At 49.0% G+C, this 27,968-nt stretch overlaps 10 protein-coding genes across 10 annotated transcripts; 5 read left to right on the plus strand and 5 right to left on the minus strand.

Moving 5' to 3' along the window:
• Window positions 1-187: 187 nt before the first annotated feature.
• On the minus strand, window positions 188-2,151 carry N7537_005525 (uncharacterized protein; the record flags this gene model as incomplete). Its single annotated transcript, XM_056896582.1, has 3 exons — window positions 188-1,111; window positions 1,160-1,447; window positions 1,507-2,151. The coding sequence occupies 3 exons, from the start codon at window positions 2,149-2,151 to the stop codon at window positions 188-190; spliced, it is 1,857 nt and encodes a 618-aa protein (XP_056752367.1).
• Window positions 2,152-2,961: 810 nt separating this feature from the next.
• Window positions 2,962-3,771, plus strand: N7537_005526 (DOPA 4,5-dioxygenase family protein; the record flags this gene model as incomplete). Its single annotated transcript, XM_056896583.1, has 4 exons — window positions 2,962-3,053; window positions 3,107-3,254; window positions 3,308-3,365; window positions 3,425-3,771. 4 exons carry the CDS (start codon window positions 2,962-2,964, stop codon window positions 3,769-3,771), a joined length of 645 nt encoding a protein of 214 aa, XP_056752368.1.
• Window positions 3,772-4,161: 390 nt separating this feature from the next.
• On the minus strand, window positions 4,162-5,977 carry N7537_005527 (Aminotransferase swnA; the record flags this gene model as incomplete). Its single annotated transcript, XM_056896584.1, has 6 exons — window positions 4,162-4,452; window positions 4,555-5,385; window positions 5,433-5,683; window positions 5,731-5,773; window positions 5,821-5,852; window positions 5,902-5,977. The coding sequence occupies 6 exons, from the start codon at window positions 5,975-5,977 to the stop codon at window positions 4,162-4,164; spliced, it is 1,524 nt and encodes a 507-aa protein (XP_056752369.1).
• Window positions 5,978-7,330: 1,353 nt separating this feature from the next.
• Window positions 7,331-8,617, plus strand: N7537_005528 (4-hydroxyphenylpyruvate dioxygenase family protein; the record flags this gene model as incomplete). Its single annotated transcript, XM_056896585.1, has 2 exons — window positions 7,331-8,148; window positions 8,233-8,617. 2 exons carry the CDS (start codon window positions 7,331-7,333, stop codon window positions 8,615-8,617), a joined length of 1,203 nt encoding a protein of 400 aa, XP_056752370.1.
• A 1,973-nt stretch (window positions 8,618-10,590) lies between these two features.
• Window positions 10,591-11,745, minus strand: N7537_005529 (uncharacterized protein; the record flags this gene model as incomplete). The annotated part of the gene is made up of 2 exons (XM_056896586.1): window positions 10,591-11,113; window positions 11,201-11,745. The coding sequence occupies 2 exons, from the start codon at window positions 11,743-11,745 to the stop codon at window positions 10,591-10,593; spliced, it is 1,068 nt and encodes a 355-aa protein (XP_056752371.1).
• Window positions 11,746-12,777: 1,032 nt separating this feature from the next.
• On the plus strand, window positions 12,778-14,656 carry N7537_005530 (putative lysophospholipase; the record flags this gene model as incomplete). Its single annotated transcript, XM_056896587.1, has 3 exons — window positions 12,778-13,795; window positions 13,857-14,221; window positions 14,330-14,656. The coding sequence occupies 3 exons, from the start codon at window positions 12,778-12,780 to the stop codon at window positions 14,654-14,656; spliced, it is 1,710 nt and encodes a 569-aa protein (XP_056752372.1).
• Window positions 14,657-16,880: 2,224 nt separating this feature from the next.
• N7537_005531 (NmrA family NAD(P)-binding protein) lies at window positions 16,881-18,082 on the plus strand (the record flags this gene model as incomplete). Its single annotated transcript, XM_056896588.1, has 2 exons — window positions 16,881-17,524; window positions 17,668-18,082. 2 exons carry the CDS (start codon window positions 16,881-16,883, stop codon window positions 18,080-18,082), a joined length of 1,059 nt encoding a protein of 352 aa, XP_056752373.1.
• Window positions 18,083-20,057: 1,975 nt separating this feature from the next.
• On the plus strand, window positions 20,058-21,345 carry N7537_005532 (histone chaperone napB; the record flags this gene model as incomplete). Its single annotated transcript, XM_056896589.1, has 3 exons — window positions 20,058-20,172; window positions 20,332-21,168; window positions 21,227-21,345. The coding sequence occupies 3 exons, from the start codon at window positions 20,058-20,060 to the stop codon at window positions 21,343-21,345; spliced, it is 1,071 nt and encodes a 356-aa protein (XP_056752374.1).
• Window positions 21,346-21,483: 138 nt separating this feature from the next.
• On the minus strand, window positions 21,484-22,304 carry N7537_005533 (SNARE domain protein; the record flags this gene model as incomplete). Its single annotated transcript, XM_056896590.1, has 2 exons — window positions 21,484-22,213; window positions 22,270-22,304. The coding sequence occupies 2 exons, from the start codon at window positions 22,302-22,304 to the stop codon at window positions 21,484-21,486; spliced, it is 765 nt and encodes a 254-aa protein (XP_056752375.1).
• Window positions 22,305-24,266: 1,962 nt separating this feature from the next.
• N7537_005534 (fungal specific transcription factor domain-containing protein) lies at window positions 24,267-26,634 on the minus strand (the record flags this gene model as incomplete). Its single annotated transcript, XM_056896591.1, has 5 exons — window positions 24,267-25,326; window positions 25,382-25,870; window positions 25,943-26,085; window positions 26,144-26,416; window positions 26,467-26,634. Coding segments are annotated over 5 exons (2,133 nt in total), but the record flags the coding sequence as incomplete, so codon positions are not given.
• Window positions 26,635-27,968: the final 1,334 nt, after the last annotated feature.

Genomic DNA, 27,968 nt, shown 5'->3' on the forward strand with positions numbered 1-27,968 from the left:
ACTGGGTCCTTTGCCAGGACGGTCTTGTCAATCAGGTAAATAATACAGATAATAGATGAATGTAAACAGTAGTGAACTATACTATTTACATCTTCACATGGATATATCGCAAACTATTTTCTCGACACATTTCGGCGTCAGCTAAGTAACCATACCAGCTTCTCGGCATTTTTACACCCTTCGCTCTCTATAGCATGCTCTGGACGGGCTGATTAGTCTGATTACCAGGTACAATGCCAGAGAAGTACTGATCTAGCATCTCAGCTGTCGCTCTCCCCTCCACCAACCTCACGATGCACCCAACATACCCATCGGGACGCACAACGACCACTCCCCCTTCCCGCGGATCGAAACCCAACTTCGCATGCGCTGCCCCCTGGCCCCCAGCGTGGGACTTTCGGCTGCGCGCATCATCTGAGTAGATGTGATACCGGTAGGGCAGGAAGAACTGTGGCAAAGCGCCGATCTCGACGGACGCGCGCACCGCATTGAACACGATGGAAAAGGTACACAACGGCGAGTGTGGGTTATGCCGGCTCTCGTACGATAAATCTGGTTCCATGGGACCGTGAAGAACCCGCGAGAACACCGATTCTTGGCCCGAAAGTTGTGCCGCTAGGTCTGCCAGTGCGCTTTGTTGGTTCTGGTGCTGCTCGCCGGCGAACACGTACACATGGAAGCTGCCGTTGAAGGGGACCTCCCGCTCCAAAGGGATCTCGCAAGCGTCAATCACGCGCGTCACGTTGATTGGGGGGAAGCTGCGGCCCGGCTGGAGGGTGCAAACCGAGGGAAGAGAGATGTCATCGGCGGTTTCGCCGATCTGGGTGAGGATGTTGGGCGGGTATTCCACGCCGTAGCCGCTGGTCAGCAGGGAATTCTGCTTGAAGATGCGGACGAACTCATCGTTGGTCTGCTGTGAGAGATTTTGCGAGCTGAAGAGACCGGCATAGGTAGCGTCAAACTCGATCAGCCGCGAGGCGACCGCGCGGCGTTCCTCTTCGTATGTGTGCAGCAGCTCTGGGCGCATTAGGCCAGATTCCACGAGATGGAGTTTCCAAGCTAGATTGTGAGAGTCTAGCAGTCCATAGTTCATTCCCTGACCGGCTTTGGGCTGTGCTTGTCAGCCCTAATCCATGGCTTGACCGTGAGAGAGACTTACGCTGTGGGTGTGGCAGGCGTCGCCGCCGATGAAGATACGGTTTTCCAGCGAGTACCGCTGAGAGATCCCCTGGCCAATGTGGTAGGTCGAGTGCCAATCTACGTACTCCCATTCGACATGGTACGGGCTTAGAATCTCGTTGGCCATGCGCTGGATTTTGGCCTGCGAGGCGGATGCGGATAGGTCCTTGCCTTCTCCGGGCGAGTTCTGGACGTATATACGCACGCGGTTGTTGCCTTGGGGGATGATCATGCAAGAGCCGCGTGGCGAACGGATGGTGCATTTCATCTACGGCCGTTAGTTTTGATGGTGCTCAGAGGAAGACAGTGGATGAAGAGAAAGCGCACCTGCATATCCGGAAAATCCGACTTCACCACCCCGTCAATCACACTCCACACATGCACAGTCGGATCCTTATAGATCATAGGAATGTTCAGCAAGTTACGCACGGCACTACGAGCTCCGTCTGCGCCGAACAGGTACTTAGCCCTGACTGTCTCCTTGGCCGAGCCATTGATGCTTACTAGGTCCACGTCAACGGGGTACTCAGACCCGGGCCCACGGTATCTCGCGGCCTGAATCGTCCACGGCCGCTGTACCTCGACCCCACGTGACCGTAGATCCTCAAGGAAGACGCCTTCAATGCGGCCCTGGTGAAGGATAGTGGTGAATGGGTAGCGGGTGTCGATGTGGTCTGGGTAGCTCTTGCTGGTACTGGTGCGCTGGATGCTCTTCCTATCTGCGGTCGCACCCCAGAAGGCAACCTCGTAGATGAGGCCCGGGTTGTACGCCCAGATGGGTCTCTTTAAGCCCATGGTATTCAGGACATCCAGAGTTCGGGCCTGGATGCCGTCCGCGCGGCCGATAGTTGTTGGCTCGGCGCGGTTGTCGACGTGTTTGATCTTATAGGGACCCAGGCGGGACAGACAGAGGGATAGCATGAGCCCCACGGGACCGGCACCGACTATTACGACGTCGTATTCCTCAGCCATTTTGTTTTTGACTGACCACTGGGAGGTACAGAGGACAGAGAGGACATATAACACAAAGAAGATATAGGAGAGAATAGGAGGGGAGGGGCGAGTGTAGATCGCTTTGCTTTATTATATCTCATCAACGGCTCAGCTCCCCGAAGAAATGCATCGTGTCTAAAGTCCCATTGATTGACCCTGCGACTGAACCGACTGCACGACTCCGCCCGCTGGCTGTATACTCTTGACGGCACGCCATCGGACCGTAGCCACGTACTAACGCAAGCAAAAGAAATCGGATTCGCCCTTACTGGAACGCAACTTTTCTTTTTTTCCGTTTGAAATTCACTAGTAATCTGATCTATACTCGTCATATGGATGCGGTGTGAGTTCTGAGCCGTTCCGTGACGTAGGTCACATAAGGGCCGGCTTTCCTTCTCCTTGTAGCCAAGTGGTCTAGCGGTCAGACGAAAATACTATTATCCTTTACTACTTGGCATTGAATACAGGGAATTTTATTAGTGAGCGGGGTGCACTTCTAATTTGCTTCCGTGCGATTTCTGATCTCGGCGTTCGCCAACATGGGGTTGCGTAGCATACATATGCATCGGACTTGCATGCATATGTAGTGTCACTAGACATTGAGTAATCCCTAGCCGCATAGCTGAGCATGGAACCTGCGTGTGACCAATGGTACACGCAAGACGGAATGATCTGACTAACTATGTAGCTTACTATCCTCCTCCCGTTCGGCCCATCTCAGTTCCCACCAAGACATCCGTTCAATACACCCCAAGCAAGACGAAAAAGACAAGCTTAGAATAAGCAGAAATGGGCAGCATTTCACCATACAACCTCGACCCCGCGCAGTACACGTTCCCCTCGCCACTGAAGGGCTGGGAGAACCATGCGCCTCTGTCCGAGTATAGGACATTCCCGACACTATATACAGACGGCAGTGCTGACAGAATCATAGATCCAAAACACAAGACGGAAAGAGCTATGACAGTCCTGAGAAAAGTACCCTCAGCGATGCTTACGAGAACTTCGTGGCGCCGGTTTCGAATGGCGGCCGTCTCGACTCCCAGCTGCCTGGGTTCGACGTGCACGTATACTTCAATCCTGTAATTCCCTCGCCGTGTGCCAAATCTCCATTCATTTACTGAGAAGATGACAGCATGATGAGTCCCAAGTAAGCTATGCAAAGGACTTGTGGACGCGGATCCGATTGGAATGTACGTGCTCCAATCCCATCCCCTTATTGTAACATCAGCATACTGATGGACGAAAATAGTTCCGGAGCTGAGAATATACCCCTTGCACACAACTCCACAAGGCCCCCACGCCCCGGGAATGTTCGAAGTGGCACTTTTCACGCCCCACCAGTTTGGGGCCTTCGTCAGCTGGCTGGTCGTGCACCGTGGACCGTTGAGCGCACTCGTGCACCCCAACACGGACGACGAGCTGCGCGACCATCTGCATATGACGGCGTGGCTGGGGCCTGAGGTGCCTTTGGATATGGGACGGTTCAGGTTGAGGCCAGTGTGCGAAACGATGGATAAACGGGCTGGGACGGTGACGAGGATTGTGGACACCGGGGTTGAGGGGAGGACCGTGAAAGAGGTCAAGCGGATGGAGTAGTTTGCTTTGCTATGCTGTTGGTAGACAATTCTTACTATATGAGCTGCTCGAGAAAATTGTGATGGATCCTAGGGTAATTCATACACTTGGTATTTGAATCGAATTCGTGTAGAAGACGCAGTTAGTCCACGACTAAGTATGGCTTAGGTGGAGAATATCAGTTTCCGGGACATACGATTCTGTCATGATTGCCTATTCGAACTGTTGTCATTGAGATAGATACAGTTTCATCACTTTGGGCTCTTCGATTAGTTCTTAAAGTCTATCTTTTCAAGGTGGTGAAACTAATTTCGAACGGACCTGTATGCTTAGAATCTTAAACTCATTCACAACTCATGTCATGACATCTATACCCATAATCTAGTACTAATCAACAAACTGATTAGTTCTTTACAATCGCGACTCTAAAGTTCCACCCGTCGTCTCCAACTTGAAAATTCCGCGTAGCGTCATCCCTAGACGTCGAATCGCCTCCCTCATATCTTCCGCCGAAGCAGCCGCATAGGTCATGCGGAAAAACACTCCTTCCATACCTCCCCTCCCCTCATCCGGCAAAAACCAGCTCCCCGGCACAACCAGTGCTCCACACTCTATGGCCGCATCGTAGACCTCCTTCTCGATCTGCAGCGTGGATTTACTACTCGCCTGGGGATGCTGAGTCCAGTCGACGGAGATCCAAGCCTATCATCCATTAGCACAGCATTCACAACTAAACCCCGCTCCAAGCAGAGCCATGGCCCAGAAGAAACAAATAAAGAAGGTGGAAGTGGGGAATGGACATACGAAAAATCCACTGGTAGGCGGCACCCAGCTAACAATCTCGCGCGGCAAGAAAGCATCACAAGCTTCGAACAACCCGTCCCGCCGCTTTGTATACTCGCCCTGCAGATGTGCTAGCCATTTGAAAAATCCCAGATGTCCCCAGCTATCATGAAGCAGCTTGAACAAGGCGATCTGCGAGAATCCACTCGGATTCTGCACAGAGACCTCATGTGCGCGGACCATCCGCTCAATGACCTGCTCCGACGCTGTCACCCAGCCCATGCGCGCGCCCGGCGCGATGATCTTTGAAAAGGAATCCATTCGCAGGACGCGGCCGTCTGTGTCTAGGCGGAGGTAGCTGGGGACCAGGGTCTCTGCGTATTTCTCTACCGAGGTAATGGGAGCGGGGGTGACTGTGCCGGCCCCATCGGGGTGGTAGACCGGCATCTGGATGAAGTAGTAAGGGTCGTCTTCGACTATGAACAGGTCGTGCTTCTGGGCAACCCGGTAGATGGCCTGTCGACGGGGGAGGGGCTGCGTAATACCTGTGGGGTTCTGGCCTGTCGGAATGGTGTACAGCAGACGGGGTTTCCTGCCACCGCGAGCGGACTCATCCCAGGTTGAAAGGACGAGGTCAAGGTCGTCAGGTAACAGGCCGTCTTTGTCCATGCGCACCTGGGTGAACCGATAGCCGAGTGGAAGCCCGGTCTCGAAAACGGTCGCGTAGGTGTGCTGCTCGACGAGCAGGTGCTCACCGGTCTGGCCGAGCATACGCAGGACAATCTCAAAGGCGGAGGTGTTACCAGCACTGAGGATAGTTTGCCAATTGCGGTAGGGGGGGTTGTGGATGAGCTGGTTTCGTTAGTCTAGCGGCGGGTAGTGGAGAGTCATAGCCGTACCTGGACATGTTCCGTCAAGAACTTGACTAGCTGCTTGGAACCTGTGCCTAGTCCGTACTGCAGCCCGATTGCCAGGTCATAGATACTGGCTCCGGTCGTGCTGTCATGCTTACCAACGTGGATGGAGGTCGTTGTGTCAGGGATCTTCTTGCCGACGGTCTCGAAGGCGTCCGTCGAGCCGACCTCAAAGTCGATGCCGTAGAAGGGGAAGTATTCTGTGGAAGGCGCACCAGGGCCGAGGGACCGAATGCCTTCTCATACGTTAGAGCATCCTTTCACTGCGGGTGGAGGGTCGAACCTGGCTTGGCCAAAATCCCATGCATTGCTTGCATTACGGAGTCCTATGATTTCGTTAAATTCCGCTCTAAGATGACTAAAGCAGCATTACCTTTCTCGACGCGCTCTCGGCACTGAAAAGATCTATTATCGGTTAAATAAATCGTGGAGTTCGATGCAGAGTCTTCCTTACGAGACCAGTCGTGCGCATCTTTAGGTACATCTTTGCGCGGTGCGGTGCTGCCACTGGAGGTGTCTTGATATTCCATTTTGGATGATACAGCGAATGAAGGATTGATGTGCCCAACAATTGAAATGAAGAGGTTATAAGGTCAGCCATGTCAAATCGGACCACAGAAACCAAAGACATGACAAACGCCTTCAACGTGGCAGAAAAGCAACGCACGATGTGCAAAGCAAGGGGTCATCAATGTGATCCGTTGTATGCTATTTTAGTATCCTCGATGAAGCACCTTGCTCGATCGCTACTGCAAGGACGGGCCGCTTGAGTGGCGCCCCAGCACAGGGCTATTGCGCCATCTGCGTCATTCGTCATCCTCCTAAGGTTCGTTTCGTGCGGGTCGCGGACCGCGGCCGATCCCCGTTTCCCTTGACCCACCCTTTCCCCACATTTCACCCTGAGGGGTACAGTAAACCCCCGTTATAACAAATCAATTGATGCACGGTGAAAATTTCGTTACCTAATATATAATGCGTAGTACTTTTGGTTTAATTACCTTTTTATACTCTAAAAAGGTCATTAAAAAAGGTCATTAATATCATTCTGCTTCTACACCCTTGGTTTTCTCTTTTCTCACTTCTCCTAACCTCCATGTCTATTAAACACAATAATTAGCAACCTTCGTAGAGCAACCCTTTGAGAGGTTAGGATTGATCGGCGAGGAATTTGAATTGATTAAAATTACTTGCAAATGACGTGACAAACTCTCAATATAACGCATTTTGTACGGGGGAAATGGTAAATTAAGGAAATTCGTAGTAAGGAGAAAAGTTTGTTATTACTATGGTGGATCAAATGAAGCAATTGTTTTAGTTCGTTAAACCCAGCCATCCGTTATATCCACCTTCGTTATAACGGGGGCTTACTGTAATCATGCATTCGGAATCGACTTCTGACATGGATATACTGTACGGATAATACATATGGAATTTAATGCAGCCACGGGGCGGCGACACCTGCACGCTTGCCTTCGGGGTACCTCGGTGGGGATTTGAGGCATCCCATCACGCTGCAGAAAGATGCAACTCCATTGGCGCCAAACTAGTTGACGACGCTCAACAGGGATAGACATGGAACGCTTGTGCAACCCCATTTTCATGCATTCCAGCTTCAGCTGTTTTGTGGTACGTAAGCTGTTTTTGATATGTCTGCTGTTTGATCGGATGAGTCGGTGTATGTTCGTTGGATGTCATCATCGTGGCTAGTCAGCGCAGTCGCATCAGAGCTGAAAGGGTTCGTAGTTCATCCAAGGACGTATAAATCCAGCTGGACCAACCGGCCTGGCTCTGTTCCTAGATAAGGATTATCTCCATAAGATCACCTCAACCAATTGACCGTCTATTTTTTCTTTCTTCTCTTCTCCTTGAAAACAGTATCCACAATGGGCTATCCTGTAGTTCCTGCCAACCGTGCGGTCATCCGCACCATGAACCCCAATTACATCGGTTTCGATTACATCGGCTGGTACGTTGGTAATGCCCGGCAGACAGTGTCCTACTTCGTCAACCACTACGGGTTCTCAGTGCTGGCGTATCGCGGACCTGAGACTGGTTCGTTTGCAACGACGGCATACGTTGTCGGCAATGGGGCAGCCCGGTTCGTGTTCACAGCGCCGCTCAGCTCTCCTGACTGCTCGTGGGATACACGGGCCAGCGAAGATGAGCGCAAGTTCTGCTCTGACCTGCACGCCCACCTGACCAAGCACGGCGATGGCGTCAAGGACATCGCGTTCCAAGTGGACGAGGTGCGCAGCGTGTGGGCAAACGCGGTCGAGAACGGGGCAGAGTCCGTCCGGGAGCCGGAGGTACTCAAGAGCGACGAGGGTGAAGTGCTCATCGCTGCCATCCGCACGTTCGGCGATACTATCCATACGCTAATCAACCGGTCCGCATATGACGGACAATTCCTGCCCGGGTTCAAGACCGTCGAGAATACCCACAATCTGCAGAAGCACCTGCCGAAGCTCGATATAGTCGAGATCGACCACTGCGTTGGCAATCAGCCGTGGGACGGACTGGATGGAATCGTCGAGTACTACGAGAACGCGCTCAACTTCCACCGGTTTTGGACTGTCGACGACAAGGAAATGTGCACTGAATTCTCAGCCATGCGTTCGGTTGTGGTCGCGTCACCAAACGAGGTGATCAAGATGCCGATGAACGAGCCGACGGTTGGAAAGAAAAAGTCCCAAATTGAGGAGTATGTCTTACCCATCCTTATTTCACGTGCTTTCTCCCATTTGCCATCCATACTGCTATCCCAGGATGTCAGCTAATGATACAGATTCTGCGACTACTACAACGGCGCAGGCTGCCAGCACATCGCATTACGCACTAACAACATCATCGAAGCGGTCGACAGCCTGCAGAAGCGCGGCGTGGACTTCCTCTCGGTGCCGGACACGTACTACGTGGACGTGCGGAAGCGGCTGCAGCGGATGGGAACCAAGGTAGCCGAGGACATAGACACGCTGCAGCAGTATAACATCCTCATCGACTTCGACGAGGGTGGGTATCTGCTCCAGATATTTACCAAACATGTCGGCGACCGGCCCACCGTTTTCCTAGAGATCATCCAACGCGAAAACTTCGACGGGTTCGGCGCTGGTAACTTCAAGAGCCTGTTTGAGGCGTTTGAACGCGAGCAGGCACTACGGGGAAATCTATAACCTTACGAAATGGTTATATCTAGGCGAGGACTAAAATTTTAATTGAGCTCTTAGGGTAGGGGACGGCGTGAGTCTCCGATTTCTTTGATATTGCGTGGTGTGATCCAATCACGAATCTGTGAGTGGATTAGACTGGTAAAAAGGACATCATGTAATTTAAGTAGTATTCTGTGCCGAAATCGGGCCGATTCTGTGAGACCATGTAGGCAATCTCTGGATTTAGGTATGTAAGCTTGTAGAATCCATTAAACTTGTAGAATGATAGGTGTTCTGTAGTGATAGACTGAACGCTGGCACTTCCACTCTTATGTAGATTCTTAAAAAACATTTGAAGGGCCTCTTTATAGCTCTGCTAATTGTCTCCGCAAGCCCCCTTGATAAGGATTCATACATAGCTTATAATGCTATATATCAAGTCTCCTTGTGAAATTCAAACTGTAGTTCTTCCTGATAATTTACTATGCGTTGTGTAATATAGCGTTAAAGCTTTCGTTACGCCAGCTTCCTATTCTAGATAAATTCGAATGTTGTTTGGATTATACATGTTCCATCCAGTAATAGACCCCACTATCTTACTTAGTAGCATATTCGCAACTGAGACGCCAAGTTACTCTACTTCCTTATCAGAATGGACTGTGCTTACGTCCATAGAAGAAACCTCCGATGTTCCTTCCATATGAGAACCGTAGCTCGTAGACGAAGAGTGCCACTATCAAGGCCTACTTTTGCCGGATCGTTTTCTTTCAGAGGCTCAAAGAAAGACCAGGTGTCCCATCCAGTCCCTTACCAACATCTTCTCCAGTAATATTATTAAAAAAAAATGACAAAAGACTTTACTTTCCAATACCTAATAACAATCCCTATTCTGAGACAAAGATATATAAGCAACATGTAATAAAGCTAATACATTGTCCGAAATATACTTGTATTATATTATTAATTAGCTCGTATATGCTTAAACAGTATAATGGCCCTAATAAGTGCATTCTTTCCAGATCTGTCTAGGCTGTAAAAGATAGAGCGAAGGATGCACTTCAAGCTTTCCTTCAGCACGGGTGGGATATCAATCAATCGATGAGTGAAGTGAAACCCCCGGTACTCGGGTGAGACCTAGAATATTAATATCTCAAACCTAACAACTCGCGTAGTAATCTGATGTCTTTTAGTAACGCGATCAAAGACAATGCTAAGGTGACCTGGCTCCTTGATCACGGAGTAGATCTAAATTGACAATGTGCTATTGACCTGACTCCGCTTTCTCATGCCGTCGAATGCGCTCCGATCTCTATCATTGAACTTACGTTGGCTCATGGTGGTGATATCCGAAAAGGCCAGCCTGTGCACCATGCGATTGATCGGCAATCAGAGAATATCGAAGTGTTGAAGCTTCTTATCGGGAAAGGTGTAGTCATCAATGCAACTATGTACTAGGATCATTATCCCTTGTGGATGTTATAATATTTTATGGGCCGTGGCACTGTTTTATATCGAGCATCTGAACGTGGCAAGGTGGACTTAGTTCGGTACTTGGACGGCGAAGGAGTAGATCCGAGTATTACCGACGCAAATGGTCGTACGGCTATAGAATGCACAGCAATGTTGAACCAGAGAGCTATTCAAGAACTGCAGAAAGGAAAACATCTCATGTCTTCGTGAGATCAAATGCGCTTCAGCGTTACTTGGATTTATATGCTTCGGGTTGACCTTCATAGTTCACTAGTTGTCCTCACCCCCGCGCCTAACAAGGATACATGGCCTTTAATACTAGATTCCAAGTCTATTGGTATTTCCAAACCGTGGTTTTTCTGTGATGCACTGTGCATCGTAGAAAATAGCTTTGAAGCAGGGCATAATTTGAGCAGGTGTCCCCATTCAAATTAGGTGGAGACCGTACTTGTTAATCACACCGCAGACCACCTAGAGACTATTTCCTTACCTCTTATTCTAAATACATTCAGGCGCTATTTGACTTATTATACATGTTCTGGCAATAGATCGCGCACCCCCTTGCTAAGCAACATGTTCGCAACTGAGATACCGAGTTGCTCTGCATCGTCGTCGGACTGGACAGTGGTAACATCTTCAGAAGATATATCTGACGTTCCTTCTATATGGATAACGGTAGCTCGCAGACGAAGGGTGCCGCTATCATGGGCTGTGTCTGCCAGATCGTTTCCTTCCAGAGGCTCAAAAGAAGACCAAACGCCAATTGAAGACGAACATCCTCCTTGAAGACTGCGAAGCATCGCCCTCTCTGCCATACCGCGCCATCTCGACGGTTTATGGTCGACATGTTGGACAAGTTGCAGGATGTCTTGATGGTCTGTGTTGAGCTCGATACCGAGTGCGCCTTGCCCAACCGCATAAGGGAATACGGTAGGCTCAAGTCGTTGCGTGATTCGATGGCCGAGTCCTAGGCGTAGTAGGCCAGCGGTCGCCAAGAGAATACAAGAAAATGGCGAATCAGGTGCATCAAGCTTAGCAAGGCGGGTATCTCTGATATATCCTTATTAGATCATGTCTATGATATGGAGCGAATGTAGCGAGTAGCAGCAAAAGGAGAATAAATCAATCAATACTTACAAGTTCCCGCGACATTCTAGTATCTCTAAATGAGGCCAGTTTCGTCGAACTAGAGCTCTCCTCCTCGAAGAGCTCGATCCAACTACGGAGCCAGGTGGTAATTGATCGATAGATTTGAAAACCGAGTCGGATCTCATTACGACAGCATCGGAACAGTCCTCACGCTCAGGAATAGCTCCAAGGAGAAAATTCGGTGGCAGCATTGTCGGCATGTCCTTTAAACAATGGATAAGAAATTGGACCTTGCCAGCTGCCAAGTCCTTTTCAAGACCATTGGTCCATAGGCTTTTGCCAACGTCTGATCCACCGGTCTGCTTAGAGAGGAGGATGAAGGGAGTCTGCTTATCTGCATCGCCAACGACACTGCTTGTGGCAATCTCAAATGTCGGGCAGGGTTCGAGCTTTTGTTTCAACTCTGATATGATAGTCCGAGTTTGGGTGAGTGCGAGCTCCGATTTACGACAGCCAACAACGACAGAAGGATCACGAGATGAGATTTCTTCTGTCTCATGCTGCGGCTGAGAGCCGTTCGGGTTAAGGCTCATGGTGACGAGATACGAGTTGTTGCTTCTTCACGTTGGAAATTGAGACATTTTTTGTCTTAATATCGAGGTCCACGTGACGTGAGATATCCCTGCCACTTGTCCTAATCATTTCGCCTAGCGCAAGAAAGGAAACATCACATGTGAAGGCAGAACCTCCTATCCCAAAAGGTTGGAAGGTTATTGTGGTGGCTTCTGCAACTACCCAGCCTGGGGATTACTGCACGCAGAAGAACAGATATGCTCATGCATTCGGTAGTGATCGTCGTCTGGCGCAACCATTATCATAGTCCATGCTCGTTGGTGAGATGGTGAAGAAACTTGACATCAAGCCCGATGCAGCAGTTGCTTTTGACTGGGAATGTCAAGCTGTTCATGTTGCGCTCAGTCCTTGAAGATTCTACACTGGTGTGAAGTATGAACAAGGCTTACGGATTGCTAAGATGTGGTTCAACTGGTGAGGTGGAAGTTTTGGCTATCAAGTTGTCTTTTGTGCTTTTGCCCTCTATTAAGATCAATTTGTCTTTAGTAATAGGGGACATGAGTAGGATTTTTTTCTTGGATCAAAATTGTGAGAAGGTATATTTGTTTTGATATATTATGAACCTCCCATTCAAGGAGTACCATCACGTGAGACACTTTCGCCAATCCTCCGAGATCGCTCAGAGTGGAGTCAAAGTCTTAAATTGGCATTGACCAATGGTAATGGCTGTACGTAATTTGATTTGGGGTCAGTTGGGGTAACTCTTCTTCGGCCAAAAGAGTCAATCATTGACGATCTACGCAGTTGAGTGATTTCAACGTTTTAACGTTTTTATTTGGTGTGGTTTCCGACTGGCAACATTCTTTCTTGAACATTTCCCCAGCCCACATTATAATCGAGGCTCACCCGAGGACCTGAATGAATTGACGAATCAATGTCTTGATCCGATCTCAACTGACCCCGTTGGATTACTCGATCATCGAAGTTACGACACAAGTCATAGGTCAAACGATACAAACCACCCGACAACAATCGGAAATTACCACATCACCATGATCTCTACCGGCCTGAACCCTCACCTCAGCGCAGGAAGCACCAAAATGGCCACTGTTCCAGCGCTGGCCGCAGCCAAAGCCGAAGAAACGACTCCAGAGTCGCGCGTCCTAATCATCATGACCGGCGGCACAATCTGCATGCAGCCCTCACCAGCCGGCTTCATCCCCGCGCGGGGATTCCAAGAAAAATGCATGGCGCGAGTCCCCACCTTCAACGACGGCTCGGCCAGCGCAACAATGGACGTGGTCGCTAACGCCGCGGGCGAAATAAAAGAACATCCAAGCCTACGCACACCGATGACAGCCTACGGACGACAGGTCCGGTACACGGTTTTCGAGTTCGAGGAACTGCTCGACAGCAGCTCGATTGACGCAAAGGGCTGGGCTCAAATCGCCGAGGCGATCGAGCGGAATTACACCCTCTTCGACGGGTTCGTTGTCCTGCATGGAACGGATAGTCTGGCGTACACGTGCTCGGCGCTCAGCTTTATGCTGCAGAATCTTGGGAAGCCGGTTGTTCTTACTGGGTCGCAGGCGCCTATGCTTGAGCTGCAGAATGATGCTACGGATAATCTGCTCGGGTCATTGGTTGTTGCAGGTCATTTCATGATTCCTGAGGTGTGTTTGTACTTTAATAATCGGTTGTTCCGCGGGAATCGGACGACGAAGGTTGCGGCGAGTGATTTTGCCGCGTTCGATGCGCCGAATTGTGCTCCCTTGGCGGTTACGACTTCTATGCGCACTAATGTTAATTGGGATATGGTGCATCGGCCGACGAGCTTGGTGCCGTTTAGTATTCAGACGAATCTGGATACTACCCATGTTGCTTGTCTGCGTATCTTCCCTGGTATCAAGCCCGAGATGGTGGATGCGGTGCTGAAACTGGATGGCTTGCGCGGGTTGATTCTTGAGACTTTTGGCGCAGGAAATGCGCCCTCCGGTCAGGATAATGCCATGATCAACGTCTTGGCCAGCGCTATCCAGCGGGGTATTGTTATTGTGAACATCACACAATGTGAGTTATGCCCCACTGCTTGGCATACCGATCAAGGGTATGCGACTGACATATCTTCTAGGCCTCACGGGCAGCGTTAGTCCGGTCTATGCCACAGGCATGAGTCTCTCCCGAGCAGGTGTCGTAGCCGGTCTCGACATGACAACCGAGGGAGCATTGACGAAACTCGCCTATCTCCTCGCTCTGCCAGAATCCACACCGGAATCCATCGCCAAACGCATGTCAGTATCTATCCGAGGCGAACTCACTGAGTCATCCCTGCCTATCTTCCGACACCCGGACGGCGCACTCCCCGAACGCATCCAGACACTCACATCAATGGGGTATGCCATCGCCGTGGGCGACCTGGAGAAGGTCCAAGCCATCACCAAGACCGAACACCACTGGCTCCTGAACGACGCCGATTATTCCGGCAACACGCCCATCGTAAGCATCATCCCACCTCATTTCCCGTCCCAATCCTCTCCCATCCCCTGTCACCAATTCCCTATCTCTCGCACCCCTTATCTCGAACACATCACTAACCCAACACAGCACCTAGCAGCAACATCCCCGTCAATCGAAATCCTCCACTTCCTCCTATCTCAAGGCGGCTCCGTGCACCTCCGCAATCGCGCCGGCCGCACCCCGCTCTTCCTGGCCGCGAACGCGGGTCTCTCCGAGCACACGCTCCTCCTCCGCAAATCCGGCGCTCATCTGCATTCGGACGAGCGACCAGCCGCCGAACTCCTGGCGCGTCATCGCCCCTTCGTTTGGGGTATGGCTGGAGTTGGGCCGAAAGAGATAAGCCAGCGGGAGATGGAGGAGTGGGAACAGGATGGTGCTAAGAGCCGAATGATTCCTGGGTCTGCGCCTTCTTAGACTGGGGTTGTTTTCGTCATAGGTATCGTATCGGATTGGGTTTGGGATTAAGCTCAGCCGGCCCGGACTGGATTGTGGAATTTGGGGTTGGGATGTAGTGTGTGTCGTATGCCTCCTTGCTTTATGTAGGATGGTTTTTTTACCTTTTTTTTTTTCTGCTTACCTATAGCTTGATGTGCTATCCATGGATGAATGTGCCTCCTTTTTTTTCTAAAAAAAAAAGGGGGCATTGACCTCGTCCCCTAGGTAAGCAATATGGGTGACTTCTTTTGGGGGGTGGAAGTTTTCCCTGCTTTCTTCAATAGATCCAGTTGGGCGGGAATGACTGCACTTTACGTCTGGTATGGTGACATCGTGCAGTATAGAATTACTTAGAATAATATACACCATCGAGTACACTGTCGGGCTTATTCTGACACCATATTTTGCACCATTTGGTTAATGTCGCACATTATCCGAATTTCGTACTTCATTTTTTGATCACGCCAGAACCCGAGTGGAACTTTGCACAAATGATGGCCCCTTTCTACTTCTATTGCCTTCTTTTAGCTGTGGCACCATCACCAGGCTGGAATACGGAATTTCATCCGCGGAGATCGGCCCCAGCCGTAGCCGGGATACAGCCACTAAGTGGGGAAGATAAGAGCATTTTTGCTCTTTTCGTTTTCGTTTTTTTCTTTTTCTGTTTTTCTGGGGTTTTATGGTTCGTGTATTTTGTACAGGTTATTTGCCAAGGTAGAAAGGATATTGTTAGGGTTCTAGATTTGTATAGAAGGGAAAGGGGATGACTCCAACTAATTGTCTCTTATGGTGGGGTTATATGTCTGCATGAATTCCTTTTTTTTTTTTGCTTTTTGTCCCTCCTTTGCTTTTTCCTATACCCACATCGTACAACCGACTAAGATAATAAGTATAGACCACGGAGTACTAGTATATATATACTGTAGTATTCCAGCCAAGCACACCGTGATTGCCTCATGGATCTAGAAAATAGTCTCATTTGTGGCTGATGCAGCAGGGAATGATGTGATGGTCATGTTTAGGCCTTATGAGAATTGCGGGGTTCAGGCACACCGAGATATCTAGTTTCACACTACGGAGTCATTTTCCCAACTATTGTGCTAGAAAGGTCCCTATAGGTACCTTGTTGCCCTGACCAATGGACGTATCGGGTGAAATGGCAAGCCGGACATGGCCAGTGTAGCACGTCAACCTGTGCCAAGGCCCCAACGCCGCTATTGGACAAGCACCAGCCCACATCCTGGAGCAGATATACGATATACACCACGTGAGACTGTCGCTGGCAGACAGTTGGTGGAATAGGAAGGCCTCTACGATGGTATGAAGTCACCTGCGCGATTTTAGTATTAACTAGTTTTGGGTAGTATTTCCCTCGGATGGGGTTCCGTTCTGGGTTCGAGGTCAATGCTGGCATGGATGTATAGATGTATAGATCTTTAGGTGTATATAGGTGTGTGATCTGTCTAGGATGGAATAGAATAGATGTACCACAATGACACCATCTAGGTTAAGATGAAGTAAAATCTAAGCCTATAAGTTCCCGAATAACATGACTTCCCGTTGCTGCCGAAAATATCCAGGTGTGGTGCCGATTTACGTAAAACCGGTGGACGAGACCGCACTGTGGATTTTCCTTTTTTTTTTTTTTTTCCTTTTCTCGGGGGATGTTCAGATTTGGTTATGGATTGAATATTTGGGGGATATATCACTCATATTAGAAAAGATCAAAAAAAAGGGGGAAATTATAACGTACGTTGCATTGGAATATAGTAGAATATAGTCATATATGTAATATAGTAATATAGGCAAGGATGTATAAAGAAATTCTTATCTTATCCTTTTCGTCTTCTCCGCGTTTTTCGGGATTTCAATGGAGTTTTTTCGATTTTTTTTCGATTTTTTTTTAAAAAATTTCAAACTTTTATTAAAATTGCAGATCAGAAGGACATAAGGGCAGAAGGACACCATTTGGAGTAAACTGACTGTTCCAATCGCATAATTTAGGTCTGATCACGATTCTTGTTACATACAACTTTCCAACCTCTACCCCACCATCGCAAAGCCCTTCTCGCCAAGGCTTACTCCGGATTTCTCTTCTTTTATCTGTCCTTCCTGCCCTCTCTGATAAACTCACTTCTTCATTACTTACTATACTTCCTCCCTTTATACCCCTCCCCCCTCGGTCCCTCCCCGATCAACCCGAATGACACAACCGCAGAAGACCATTGCCGTGGTCAACGCGACAGGCCGGCAAGCGGCCTCACTGATCCGCGTCGCGTCCGCCGTGGGGTACTCAGTGCGCGCGCAAATCCATTCCCTGAAAGGCGTCATCGCACCAGAACTCCAACAACTCCCCAATGTAACCCTCCTGCAAGGCCCGCTGCTCGGCAACATCGCCCTGATGGACGAGCTCTTCAGAGGCGCCCAGCTCGCCTTCATCAATACCACCTCCCAGTCCGGCGACGAGGTCGCCATCGGCCGTGACCTAGCAGACGCTGCAAAACGTTCCGGCTCAATCCAGCACTACATCTACAGCAGTATGCCGGATCATTCTGTTCATGGTCCTTGGCCTGCGGTCCCGCAGTGGGCGCCGAAGTTCACAGTCGAGAATTACGTCCGTCAGCTCGGAATGCCGGCTACTTTCGTCTACGCTGGTATCTACAATAACAACTTCACGAGCTTGCCATACCCGCTCTTCCAGATGGAGTTACTGGCAGATGGGAGTTTTGAGTGGCGTGCGCCGTTTGATCCTGAAATTCCGTTGCCGTGGCTGGATGCCGAGCACGATGTTGGTCCGACTCTGCTGCAGATTTTCAAGGACGGCACAAAGAAATGGAATGGTCATCGGTGAGTGCAGGAAACACAATCCTTAAAAATTCGGGGCTTCTCCCAGGGTCTACGGATTCCCATCCGGAATCCGTGGCGTAGAAGATAACTACGAGAGAAAGAACGAGAAACGAAGACAAACCAGCTAACACACCGCTTCTTAGTATTGCTCTCACCTTCGAGACCCTCTCCCCGTTGCAGGTGTGCGCAGCATTCTCGCGAGCCCTGGACCGTCCATGCCAGTACGTCCGCGTGCCCAAGATCGAGATCAAGGTCAACATCCCACCTGGATATCGAGAACAGCTCGAAGCGCTGGAGGAGCTATTCGGCAGATGCGATGCCCCCTACTTTCCACAGCCGGAGTTCTCACAGCCCGCCGCGGGCTCACCAAAGGGTCTTGGACCGGCGGGTGGAAAGGGCGCCGGTGCAGGGATGATGCAAGGGCCTGGCGGTGTTATCTCGCTTCGGGTGACAGACGAGTCTCGACATCTCTGGCAGGGCTGGCGCGATATGGAAGAGTATGCGCGTGAAGTGTTCCCTGTGGAAGAAGAGGCTAATGGTCTTGACTGGATGGTTTGAGATCTTTTTGTTTTTTGTCTTTGTGGCTCTTGCCCTCTGGCCTATTGATGACACTGCCTTGCTATTTTCACTTTTACAACAGTTCGATCTGGGCGGAGACATGCATGGTGATGTGTTCTGTGCATGTGACGCTGCCCTTGCTGTTTTCGTTCTGTTCTGTTCCTTTTTTTTTTTTAATCATTGCATTCTTGGCGAACGGGCATGGGATATATGGACTTTCATGACTTAACCTCGGTTCTTAATCGGAAGATGCTTGGGGTAGCATTGGACGAGGTTCATTTCGCTTTGTGGTTTGGTTTGATTTGATATCTGATCCAAATCACCGAAAAAAGTTGTTTTTTTTATTCGTTTTGCTTTCGTTTGCTTTTTGCTTTCCAATATTGCGGTTTCTTTCTACTTGGTTCAATGAACCTCATCCACCCCAAGCTTCGAAAAGGAAAAACAAAATATGGAATAAGATATCCCGACTCCGGTTACTGGCCATGAGATCTATGTGCTCGAATCTACGATCAGGAATATGCCCAATTTCTACTTTTCACTTTTCACTTTTCATTTCGCTTCACTCTTCACTTCCACTTCCACATCCCAGCAATTTGCCCCCTCTTTTTAAAACCCCCGAGATCAGATCCCGGAACTCATCCCCGACTCTTTTTCGTCTCCTTAATTCGTATCATCACAAAACGTGCCTCGTGCCTGCTGGCCCCGATTGACCAGTCCTGCAGGTCCCGTGTGTCCACGTTGAGGGTTTACACGCTGAACGTGCAGACCGCTCCTCTTATCTAACTGGGTCATGCATGAACTAATCATATGAGGGGAAGTTCGGACTCGGACTCCGGAGAGACGGAGATGAGTTGAAAGAGGGGGATTTGAAAAATAAATACATAATCTACTTGCTGAGGTGATGAATCTCTGAATATACTAATGCAGTCTCTACCTCCTATAGATGGGACTCTGCTCAAGATCCTAACATGAATTGCCGTTGAAATAAAGTATTCCTTATTTTTAGTTTATCTTATATGCTTGCTTTTTCCTTTTCCTTCGGTCTCCGCTTCCTTCTATCTAATCGGAGGGGTTTGAGATAGGATCTTGGATCTGATTATTGTGGCTATGTAGGTGGCGGTGCATGTTTATGGGATTTTCAGTGGTGAGGTACGTGATACACCAATTTTAGGGAGTCAACCCCTGGGCAAGATAGGGTAAGGGGATTTTTTTTGTTTTGGCTAAAATATAGACCAAGGGCCATTTACCTAAAACATATTGTTGATTGGTGAAAATGTATGCATTGGGGCTCCATTTGAAAGTTCTTATAGACATACGGTGAGGTTTTTACGACCTCCTGCATCTGTCAAATCACAATGAAAACATTGAAGTAAGATAGAATGTCTCTTACAGTCACACAGATTAAACACCTATGAACATGTAAACATCAAACTATGCATTCCCTACCACCTAGCATTGAATCTATCCCTTCCTTTACCCCTCTACAATATCCAATTACAAGCCCAACTAGCTAGTGCCCACCAGAACGTTCTATAATCGAAAAGTACTAACATTGGACACATTGAGCTCCACCCCAAATAAGATCAGCGTCAGAGTTTTCTCTTCATCTTTTTGGCCTATGATGTAGTACTCGACACCTCAGGCGAACTATCCGGACAACCCCCACCATTGTCCGTTGCCCGGTGGACACTGTGGTACACAGAGATACTTTGGTACTCCGCTGTAGTACCATGGAATTGGAAGTACTATCAAGTATCAGCATGTAGCTGTCCTAGCTCATCTCCTGCTGATGCGCGCATAGCTTTTTTTTTTTTTTTTTTTTTTTTTTTTTTTCTCTGCCGTCCTTGAATTGTTTTTTTCCTTCCTCTTGATCTTTCCCCCCTCCATTTCCTCTCTCTTTATAACATTGAACACTCAAGTCTGCGTGTTTGTTTCTTTTATTTACTTTTACGACCTATCTTCACGAATACACATTATGTCTAACGATCAGTCCCTCCTTGACCGCGTCGAGATGCCTAGCATCCCCGAGGCGGCTATGAAGAAGATTGCTATTTTGGAAGAGCAGTTCTCTCGTGCTGAGGTTGAGCAGTGTATGTTTCTGATTTCCTAGCTTTTGTTTGTCTCTCTCTTGTTATGGCGGGGCAAGTAAAACAGCTTGCAGAGTCTACTCTACCACGGGAACAAGACAATGGCATTGAGAAGCGTATGGAGTTATTGATGAACCAATTGCTAACATACACACTCTATAGTGCGCCACTCTGTCAAGCTCATGGCCCCCCTGATCCAGAAGCGCAGCGAGATCATCAACATCCCCGATGTGCAGGCTGAGTTCTGGATGCGCGTGTTCGCCAGTGCTCCTCCCGAGATCGACGAATACATTCTGTCTAGCGACGCCCAAGTCCTTGGCGAGAGCCTCAAGAACCTTACCGTCGAGCGATTCGAGCTTGATGCCCAAGGCAACGGCGAGCCCCGCAGCTTGCGCTTCACCTTCGAGTTCAAGACTGGTGAGGAGAACCCCTTCTTCACCAACGATAAGCTCGTCAAGGAGTTCTACTGGCGCCAGGAGGTCTCCAAGAACGCTGCTGGCAAGACCCGCACCTGGGAAGGTCTGGTCTCCGAGCCCGTCCGCATCAACTGGAAGAAGGATATGGATTTGACCAAGGGCATGCTCGATGCTGCTTGTGACCTTGCTGAGGCTGAGAAGAAGAAGGGCGGTGACCGTAAGAAGTTGCCCGAGTTCGCTGCTCTTGTTAAGAAGGTTGAGGAGGCCGAGGCTGAGATTGCCAACGCCGAGGATGATGAGGATGATGAGGACCCCAGCCCCGTTGGCATGAGCTTCTTCGGATTCTTCGGATACCGCGGCCGTGACGTCTCTGCCGCTCAGTCCAAGGAGGCTGCCAAGGAGATCGAGGCTCGCTGGGCCAAGATCCAGAAGGGCGAGGATATTGAGGAGGCCGGTGACTCTGACTCCGAGGATGAGGAGGATGACGACGCCAGTCTTGAAGAAATCGATATCTTCCCCGATGGAGATGACCTTGCTGTTGCCATTGCCGAGGACCTCTGGCCCGATGCGCTCAGCTACTACGGTATGTAGGCCCTGGACAGCGAGTGAGATGTTTCCCTCCCCGCTAACTTTGACCGCAGTTCAATCCTTCCAGATCGGCGAAGAGCTCGAAGATATGGATCTCGATATGGAGGAGATGGACGGAGAGGACTCCGATGAAGAAAGTGAGTCGCGCCCGCGCAAGAAGGCTCGCAACTAAAACGCCATGATTCCCCCTTTTGATGATTTTTGCTTTTACCTAACCCCTTGATTTTGTATTATCACAGTGCAATGAGGAGGATTAATAATAAGACGAGGACGAATATGAGCGTCGCGATACAAAACGAGGACCATGTATCTAGTCGGAAAAGTTAGTTTGAACTTTGAGATTCCCATACCATACCAGACCATCCATCCCAGTAGAGATCCAGCATGGACAAAGTAAATAGAGCAAAAAGGACGCAATCTTACCCTCGTTTTTGGCCACAATATGCTTGATACGCGACATCCCATTCGACAACTTCCCTCCAACCCGGTCGGCCAGCGTATCAACTTCATCGATCATGACAGCCTGATCCTCCAACTCACGACCCATATCATCAGCCTGCTGACGCAGATTCCCAACAGTGCGAAAAACACCATCCAGCTGCTCATCCTGCTCATGCATAAGCTCAGACTGGCGCTGCTGTTCCATAGAGGCATAATAATCATCCCCGCCACGCCCGCGCTCCTCCTCCTCGAGCGCAGCATCAAACTCCGTAGGATTGGGCAGTGTATCGACAGCAGAATTGGAAACAGCCTGTTGTAGCTCCTGGTGCATTTTTTCCACCTCGTCACCGACATCGTCGACGAGCTTGCGCCGTCGCTGCACCTCCTCTAGTTCCAGTCCATAGCGGTAGGGGTCTTGTTCGATTGCGCGCACGCTTTCGACCAGATCGTTCAGGTCGGCTGTTAGCTCTGTTAAGGTGCTTTCGAGCTCTGAGCGCGCTTGTTTGAGTTCTGGATTGGTTGGGCTTTTGGCTAGCGACCGGATGCGGAGGTATGAGGAGAAGAGTGGTCGGCTGGTTTGTAGGGTTGAGACAACGTCCCTGGTATCTCCGTGGTTAGTGGGGGACTTGTGTTTTGGGATTAATGTAGAGCTCACGCTTGGACTTGTAGGAATGGGTCTGCGTGCTCCATGGCGGTGGTATAGGGTATTGGGTGTGTTGTTGATAGTTCTCGGCTTCGGGTTGGTCCACGGGTGAGTCTGGAGCGGAGGCGGGTGTTGCTGACTGATTTCTACGGTGGGCTTTTGCGACAACTGCGTAGTTCTGGCCTGGAAAAACAGGTTTGTATCCAAATTTAACTCAATATTCAGCTATAATATCATGTTTATCTCCTTCTACGGGTGTTCTATGTCTTTTTTCCCTTTCCGAATGCTAAAAGGCTATACGCAGAAGAGAGGCTACAGGTATTCATTGCCCATATTTGGCCTCATTATGTAACCAGTAACCCTGAGTAGAAAAAAAGGCAAGAGCAAATGGCCATCCATTTTGGGAAGGTACGTGGGACGTGAGCATATAAAAGGACTCCCACCCCCCTTCCTCCTCTTCTCTTCTTCTTCTCTTCCTCTTCCCAACCCTCTCGACCGCCATATCTCCGTAGCCCCCATGAGACAGCGCAGGCGGAGGGTCTCTAAACATATGGTGCGTGCACATCTATGGAGAGACATCAGCATTACCCAGTTGCTGAAGGTCATACCATATACTGAATGCCCATCAAGATCAACTACCAGTCCTCGTGTGAGACCTTTGATAAAGTCATGGCTGAGCGTTTGGGCTCCATAGTCACTGGCGGATCCCACGAAATACACCCCTGTACCTAGATAGTTACTCAATACATTCCAAGTTTCAGACGTGTAGCTTTAAGACTGGTGTCTACACGGGGCTCAAACACTCCCGATTCAAGCTGTTATTCTAGATATCTTCGCCACCATCCATCTCACGTATCAGTTGCATCGCCCTGATATGCCCATTCAACGCTGGAGCAAGACAGTGCAAAGGGGTATTTTTATCGAAATCTTAGGCATGTATATCGATACCTATGTCACCAAGCACGTGAATAGTGTTTGAGCGTCATCATGGTAGTCATAATTCTCATCTCAAGTGTGGCAAGCCTACATCCCACCAAGACCGAATCTCCAACCCGAACGCCAACTGTGGATAGCTTGACGTATCAAACCCAAGATCCCCCTTCTCATTTTGCACAAGCTATCGCTCTGGATCAAATACCTCCAGGTCTGGGTTTCCTTTGTCAGTATACATTCTTGACGCTTTGACATCACTCCAGTATTTCGATGGAGCTGATGGCTTGTAGTCTGGTCCTTGACAAACAAGTAGAACAACTGTACCCTTAGGAATGCGATGACCAAACAACCCTGTATCTTTTACTGCATCGTGGGACTGCGGAAGAAAGAACTATCTCAAGCCTCGACATTCTCGAATGTGGGTTAATTTTCTGTTTTGGATTCATCCTCAAAGTTGAGATTTGTATAAGATATCGAGCGAATTCATGAAGTTTATGGAAGTCTAGTATAAAATAAATTCCCTGTCAGCTAATGGCTAGGCATGATTCCTAGTGTGTTGTTGATGCAACTCGTCAGACTAGCTCACGACTGGGGTGCGCTGAAGAGGGGGGCGGAGAAATGTCTTTGGAGGGGTCGATGCTGTGGTTGGTCCATGATTATATGACAGGATTGTCTCCATGATCTTGCATCCGATATATTTCGGCAGATGGGATGTGGCATAGCGTTGGGGAAGATATGAAATGGCCACGCCTAGGAAGTGACATGGCCTTGGCTGGAATGACACACATAGACACTAGTAGCATACGAGGTAGCATTGGGAATATAGTGCACGGCAGCCTTGCATCTTATTGTCAGAACTAGCGCAGACACCGGATGTGGCGCTTTTCCTGTAATTCTCGTGTGTAGATCATCAGGAAATGTGAGGAACTGGTTGCTAGATGGTTTCTATTTCACCATTGTGTTGGGTGGCCATGGCCGTATATATCATCCTTGAGTATATAAAGACAAGAATTTCGGACTTCCAAGGGCGTCCTCTGATCTTTTAACGATGCTGTACTTAAATTTATAACCAACAGTAAATCCCTATAGCTCGAAGACAACATCAGAAGAATGCCTCCCCCCAGAGTATGGGGAATTCCAATGAAGAACTGGGGACTTAGAAAAGAGTCTTCTTGCGCCATTGAGGAAAAATTATCGGGCATCAAATAATGATCCCCTGCTTCCAAAGACGGCCATTCTTCCTGTTCGCCATACCTTTCTATCGGAGGCCGGAACTGGGTTGGCCCCAAAGAACCAGAAATAGACAATGTGGGAGCGAGCGGACTAGATGACTGCTTGGGCTGCACACATCTGGCAAAAAGCAGAGTAGCCACACGGGCTCCAGAGGCAGCGATGTCACTTAGGTCGGCTAACATTTGAAGACGTTGAACAGCCTGCTCTACCGCCTGCATTGCTATTCGGTATGTCATTCTGACCTTGATTCCCATAAGGTCTGTGTGATAATCGTCTTGATCAAATAGGAAATCTGCATTGGAACACAGATTAAGCAGAAGAATGGCAGGCTCAAAAGAGTTAAAGATAATTGTAGAAAAGCGCGTATAGGAACCCCCAAACATTGTATGAAGGGTTGCAACAGCTTCGAGCACTTTCAGTGCTGCCATACCAAGCCTCTGTTTCTGCGACCGGAGAAGAACCTTTTTGTAGGGGGCTAACCTTGCGACTTGGTTTGGCTTGAGCAGCAGGAGAGGTCGGAAGTTCCAACAAATTGAGTCGAAGATCGCGATATATAGAAGTTGTCTTTGCATGGGTAACTTTGGAATAGCCTTATCCAAAGTGGTGTCTGGGTGCGTTATAGCGAAGGCCGGGTGTAAGTTGACTAGATACTCAGAGTTTAGCTTCTCATACCTCCGCTCACTCTCGGTCAGGTTAAACTCGGAGGTACGCTGTAACCCTAGCCCTCGCCAAAACAAGCCAAGCTGAACTTGCAGGAGACGTTCGGTGAAGATATCTGGCGCTCTGGTAGCTGTTTCTGTTGGTATATTGCCAATGTCTGGCATCACGCGGAGCCGGGGTAGTGTTTGCTCGACCAAGTGATCGGGTATGAAGGGGGTCCGATCTAGCTGTCTGGACAAATGACTGTCATCCAGATTCGTCAGTAGAATTTTTAGTATCAGGTCGATACCAATCGTACCTGTCCAAAACGTAAAGGCTGCAGAATGTCCTCCGCTGAATATCTCTTTCTAACTCCTGGGCACTATCTCTGGCAAACTGAGATCCCACAAAACCAATAGTATCAGTGTGGATGCCAGCCTTTTGAGCAGCTCGACATGCAGAACCTATGCCCTCCCATAATTGACTAGTCCTCCCTTCACATGAGACTTTCAATGCAGCAAAAATGATTTGTTGAACACGGACCAAAGTGCCTTTCCAGCCAAGAATCTCACACGCTGTCGCAAGATTTTTTCCAATACTACTGCAGGTGTCACGAATATCGGCTAGTGACCGACCAAGAATTTGATCAACAGTATGAGACCGGGACGGTAGAAATTGTGTCGCATAAGAACAAATGCGAGCAATTAGAGCTGCAAACTCGACGTCGGCAATGTCCGTTATTTTATCCTTTGCCCACCACAGCTGATAATCCATCAAGAAGCTGGGGGCGTGGATGACTTGCTTTATCCTGAGCCCGTGATAGAGGTTAGAACAAGAGAGCTAAGATATCTTGCTAAGCAAAACCGATTGATAGGCTTACCAATTCAATTCACGGACAAAAGATTGTACAAGAAAGTCCATGATTTGGCGGTCAGGCATGGGATCAAGCTCACAGTGAACGGTGTCCCAAGTAGAGGGCGAGGCATTCTTTAGCTCTGTATCAGTTTGATCAGGTAATTCTAGCTGTGAGTTTGGATAAGTCTAAATAATACCACAAGGAAACCAATACTAAGAGACTCACCCGTCGGAGCAGAGCCAATGTGTTGGAATTGCTATCCTCAAAATAACCAAATGATCGAGCAAGTGCCGAATGCTCTCTAGACCAGTGAGCTTCGGAGTCATCCACGGCTGTTTCCCGCATGGGCCGTGCACTCTCTACCGGTCGAAATGGTTGGGTCTCCGGCTGATCTGCAAGGACTGACGGACAGGAGATATTCACATGTGGAGAATCGTAGACACACTCTTCAGGTCGACGACGGCGGGTACAATTGTTGCATGGATATTGGCGGTCACACTACAAACAATTCAAAATTAGTGTTACATCACCATCGAGGCCGATCGCACTCGCTTTCTGTTTACGCATATAGCAAGAATAACACGTTCTGACACGACGTTTTTGGCCTTGCATGACGACTCGAAATGAGCGTGGGGCGTATCTCGCTGGCACTGGGTTTGTCTGGGGCTTGGGAGCGACCCTGGGCCCTGTGGTTGGTGGTGGGTTTTCGGATTCATCTGCCACTTGGCGATGGGGATTCTATATCAATCTTATTATCGGTGCTATCACGGCTCCTGTCTACCTGTTCTATCTTCCAGCCATCCGTCCGGCTCCTGGAAGACCACTCAAAGATCGACTTCTTAGTTTGGATTATGTAGGATTTGTGCTCAGTACAGCGATGTGGGTGACTTTTGCGATGGGCTTCATCTTTGCCGGTGGTATCTGGAAGTGGAATGATGGTCGCACTATTGCAATGCTTGTGGTATGGGGAGTTATGCTTTCCCTTTACGCACTACAGCAGACCTTCTGCATCTTTACCACTCCCGAGCATAGATCATTCCCCGGACATCTGCTCAAACCTCGAACCCAAATCTTGTTCTACATCACCACCACCTGCGCCAATACCTGCATGTTCTTTACCACATTCTACACACCGATATACTTCCAGTTCACTCGGAACGACTCATCCCTCATGGCCGCAGTCCGACTTCTCCCTTACCTCTTGTTCACCATCGCGTTCAACCTTGCCTCCGGTTTGGCCCTTCCCAAAATAAGGTACTACATGCCTATGTGTCTGGTATCCGGTATCTTCATGACTATAGCTGGTATCTGTCTTGTCATTGCCAGCCAAGCGTTCCAATCAAACGCCATCAGCAACTTGAATCATGTTTTAGCAGGCCAGGGATTCAGTCAATCAGAAATCCGAAGTGTTGTTGCTGGATCACAGAGCACGCTGTTTGAGCAGCTCAGCAGTGACTTATGGACTGCAGCTATTGAAGCAATCACCTCTGCGATGGCAAGGGCCTTTAGCATTCCACTTGTAGCTGGTGCATTATGTCTTGTTTGCTCCATGTTGATGAGTCGGGAGAGACTGTTTGGGTGAATGGTGGCCCAAAGTGGCCAAATTCAAACAGAACAAGATTGTATGGCTGTCACGATTGTCCAATACTATATAGTGTTGGGATCGAATAAATTCCTGACTTGCTTCGAAAGGAGATGACAATCCTTTCAAAAATATGTTCACCCCACTCTCTCTTTTGTTTCTCTTCTTCAACCACTATCACTCTACACCACCTGTTTTTTGTCGGTACAAGCTTTAATTTCATCTATTTTCTTATGATTTATAGCCGTTAGAGATGGGTACGACCCGTATCTTGTTTCTTTTTCCCGGCCCTTTTAGGCGGGTTCCTAGATAGCTAAAAACTTATATGGATGCTATTTGATACCTGCTGCCAAAACGGGTGATAGGACCAGATAGTTAACTCGAACGTGGGACCAAATTATGCCCAAGCAAGGGCAACTCTTAATAGAGCAGAATAGATTTCTGTAAACACGGCCGATGCAAGTGTTA

This window comes from Penicillium hordei (genome assembly GCF_028827395.1).
Source record: "Penicillium hordei strain IBT 12815 chromosome Unknown utg000003l_segment0_segment0, whole genome shotgun sequence".
NCBI classification, from domain to species: Eukaryota; Fungi; Ascomycota; class Eurotiomycetes; order Eurotiales; family Aspergillaceae; genus Penicillium; species Penicillium hordei.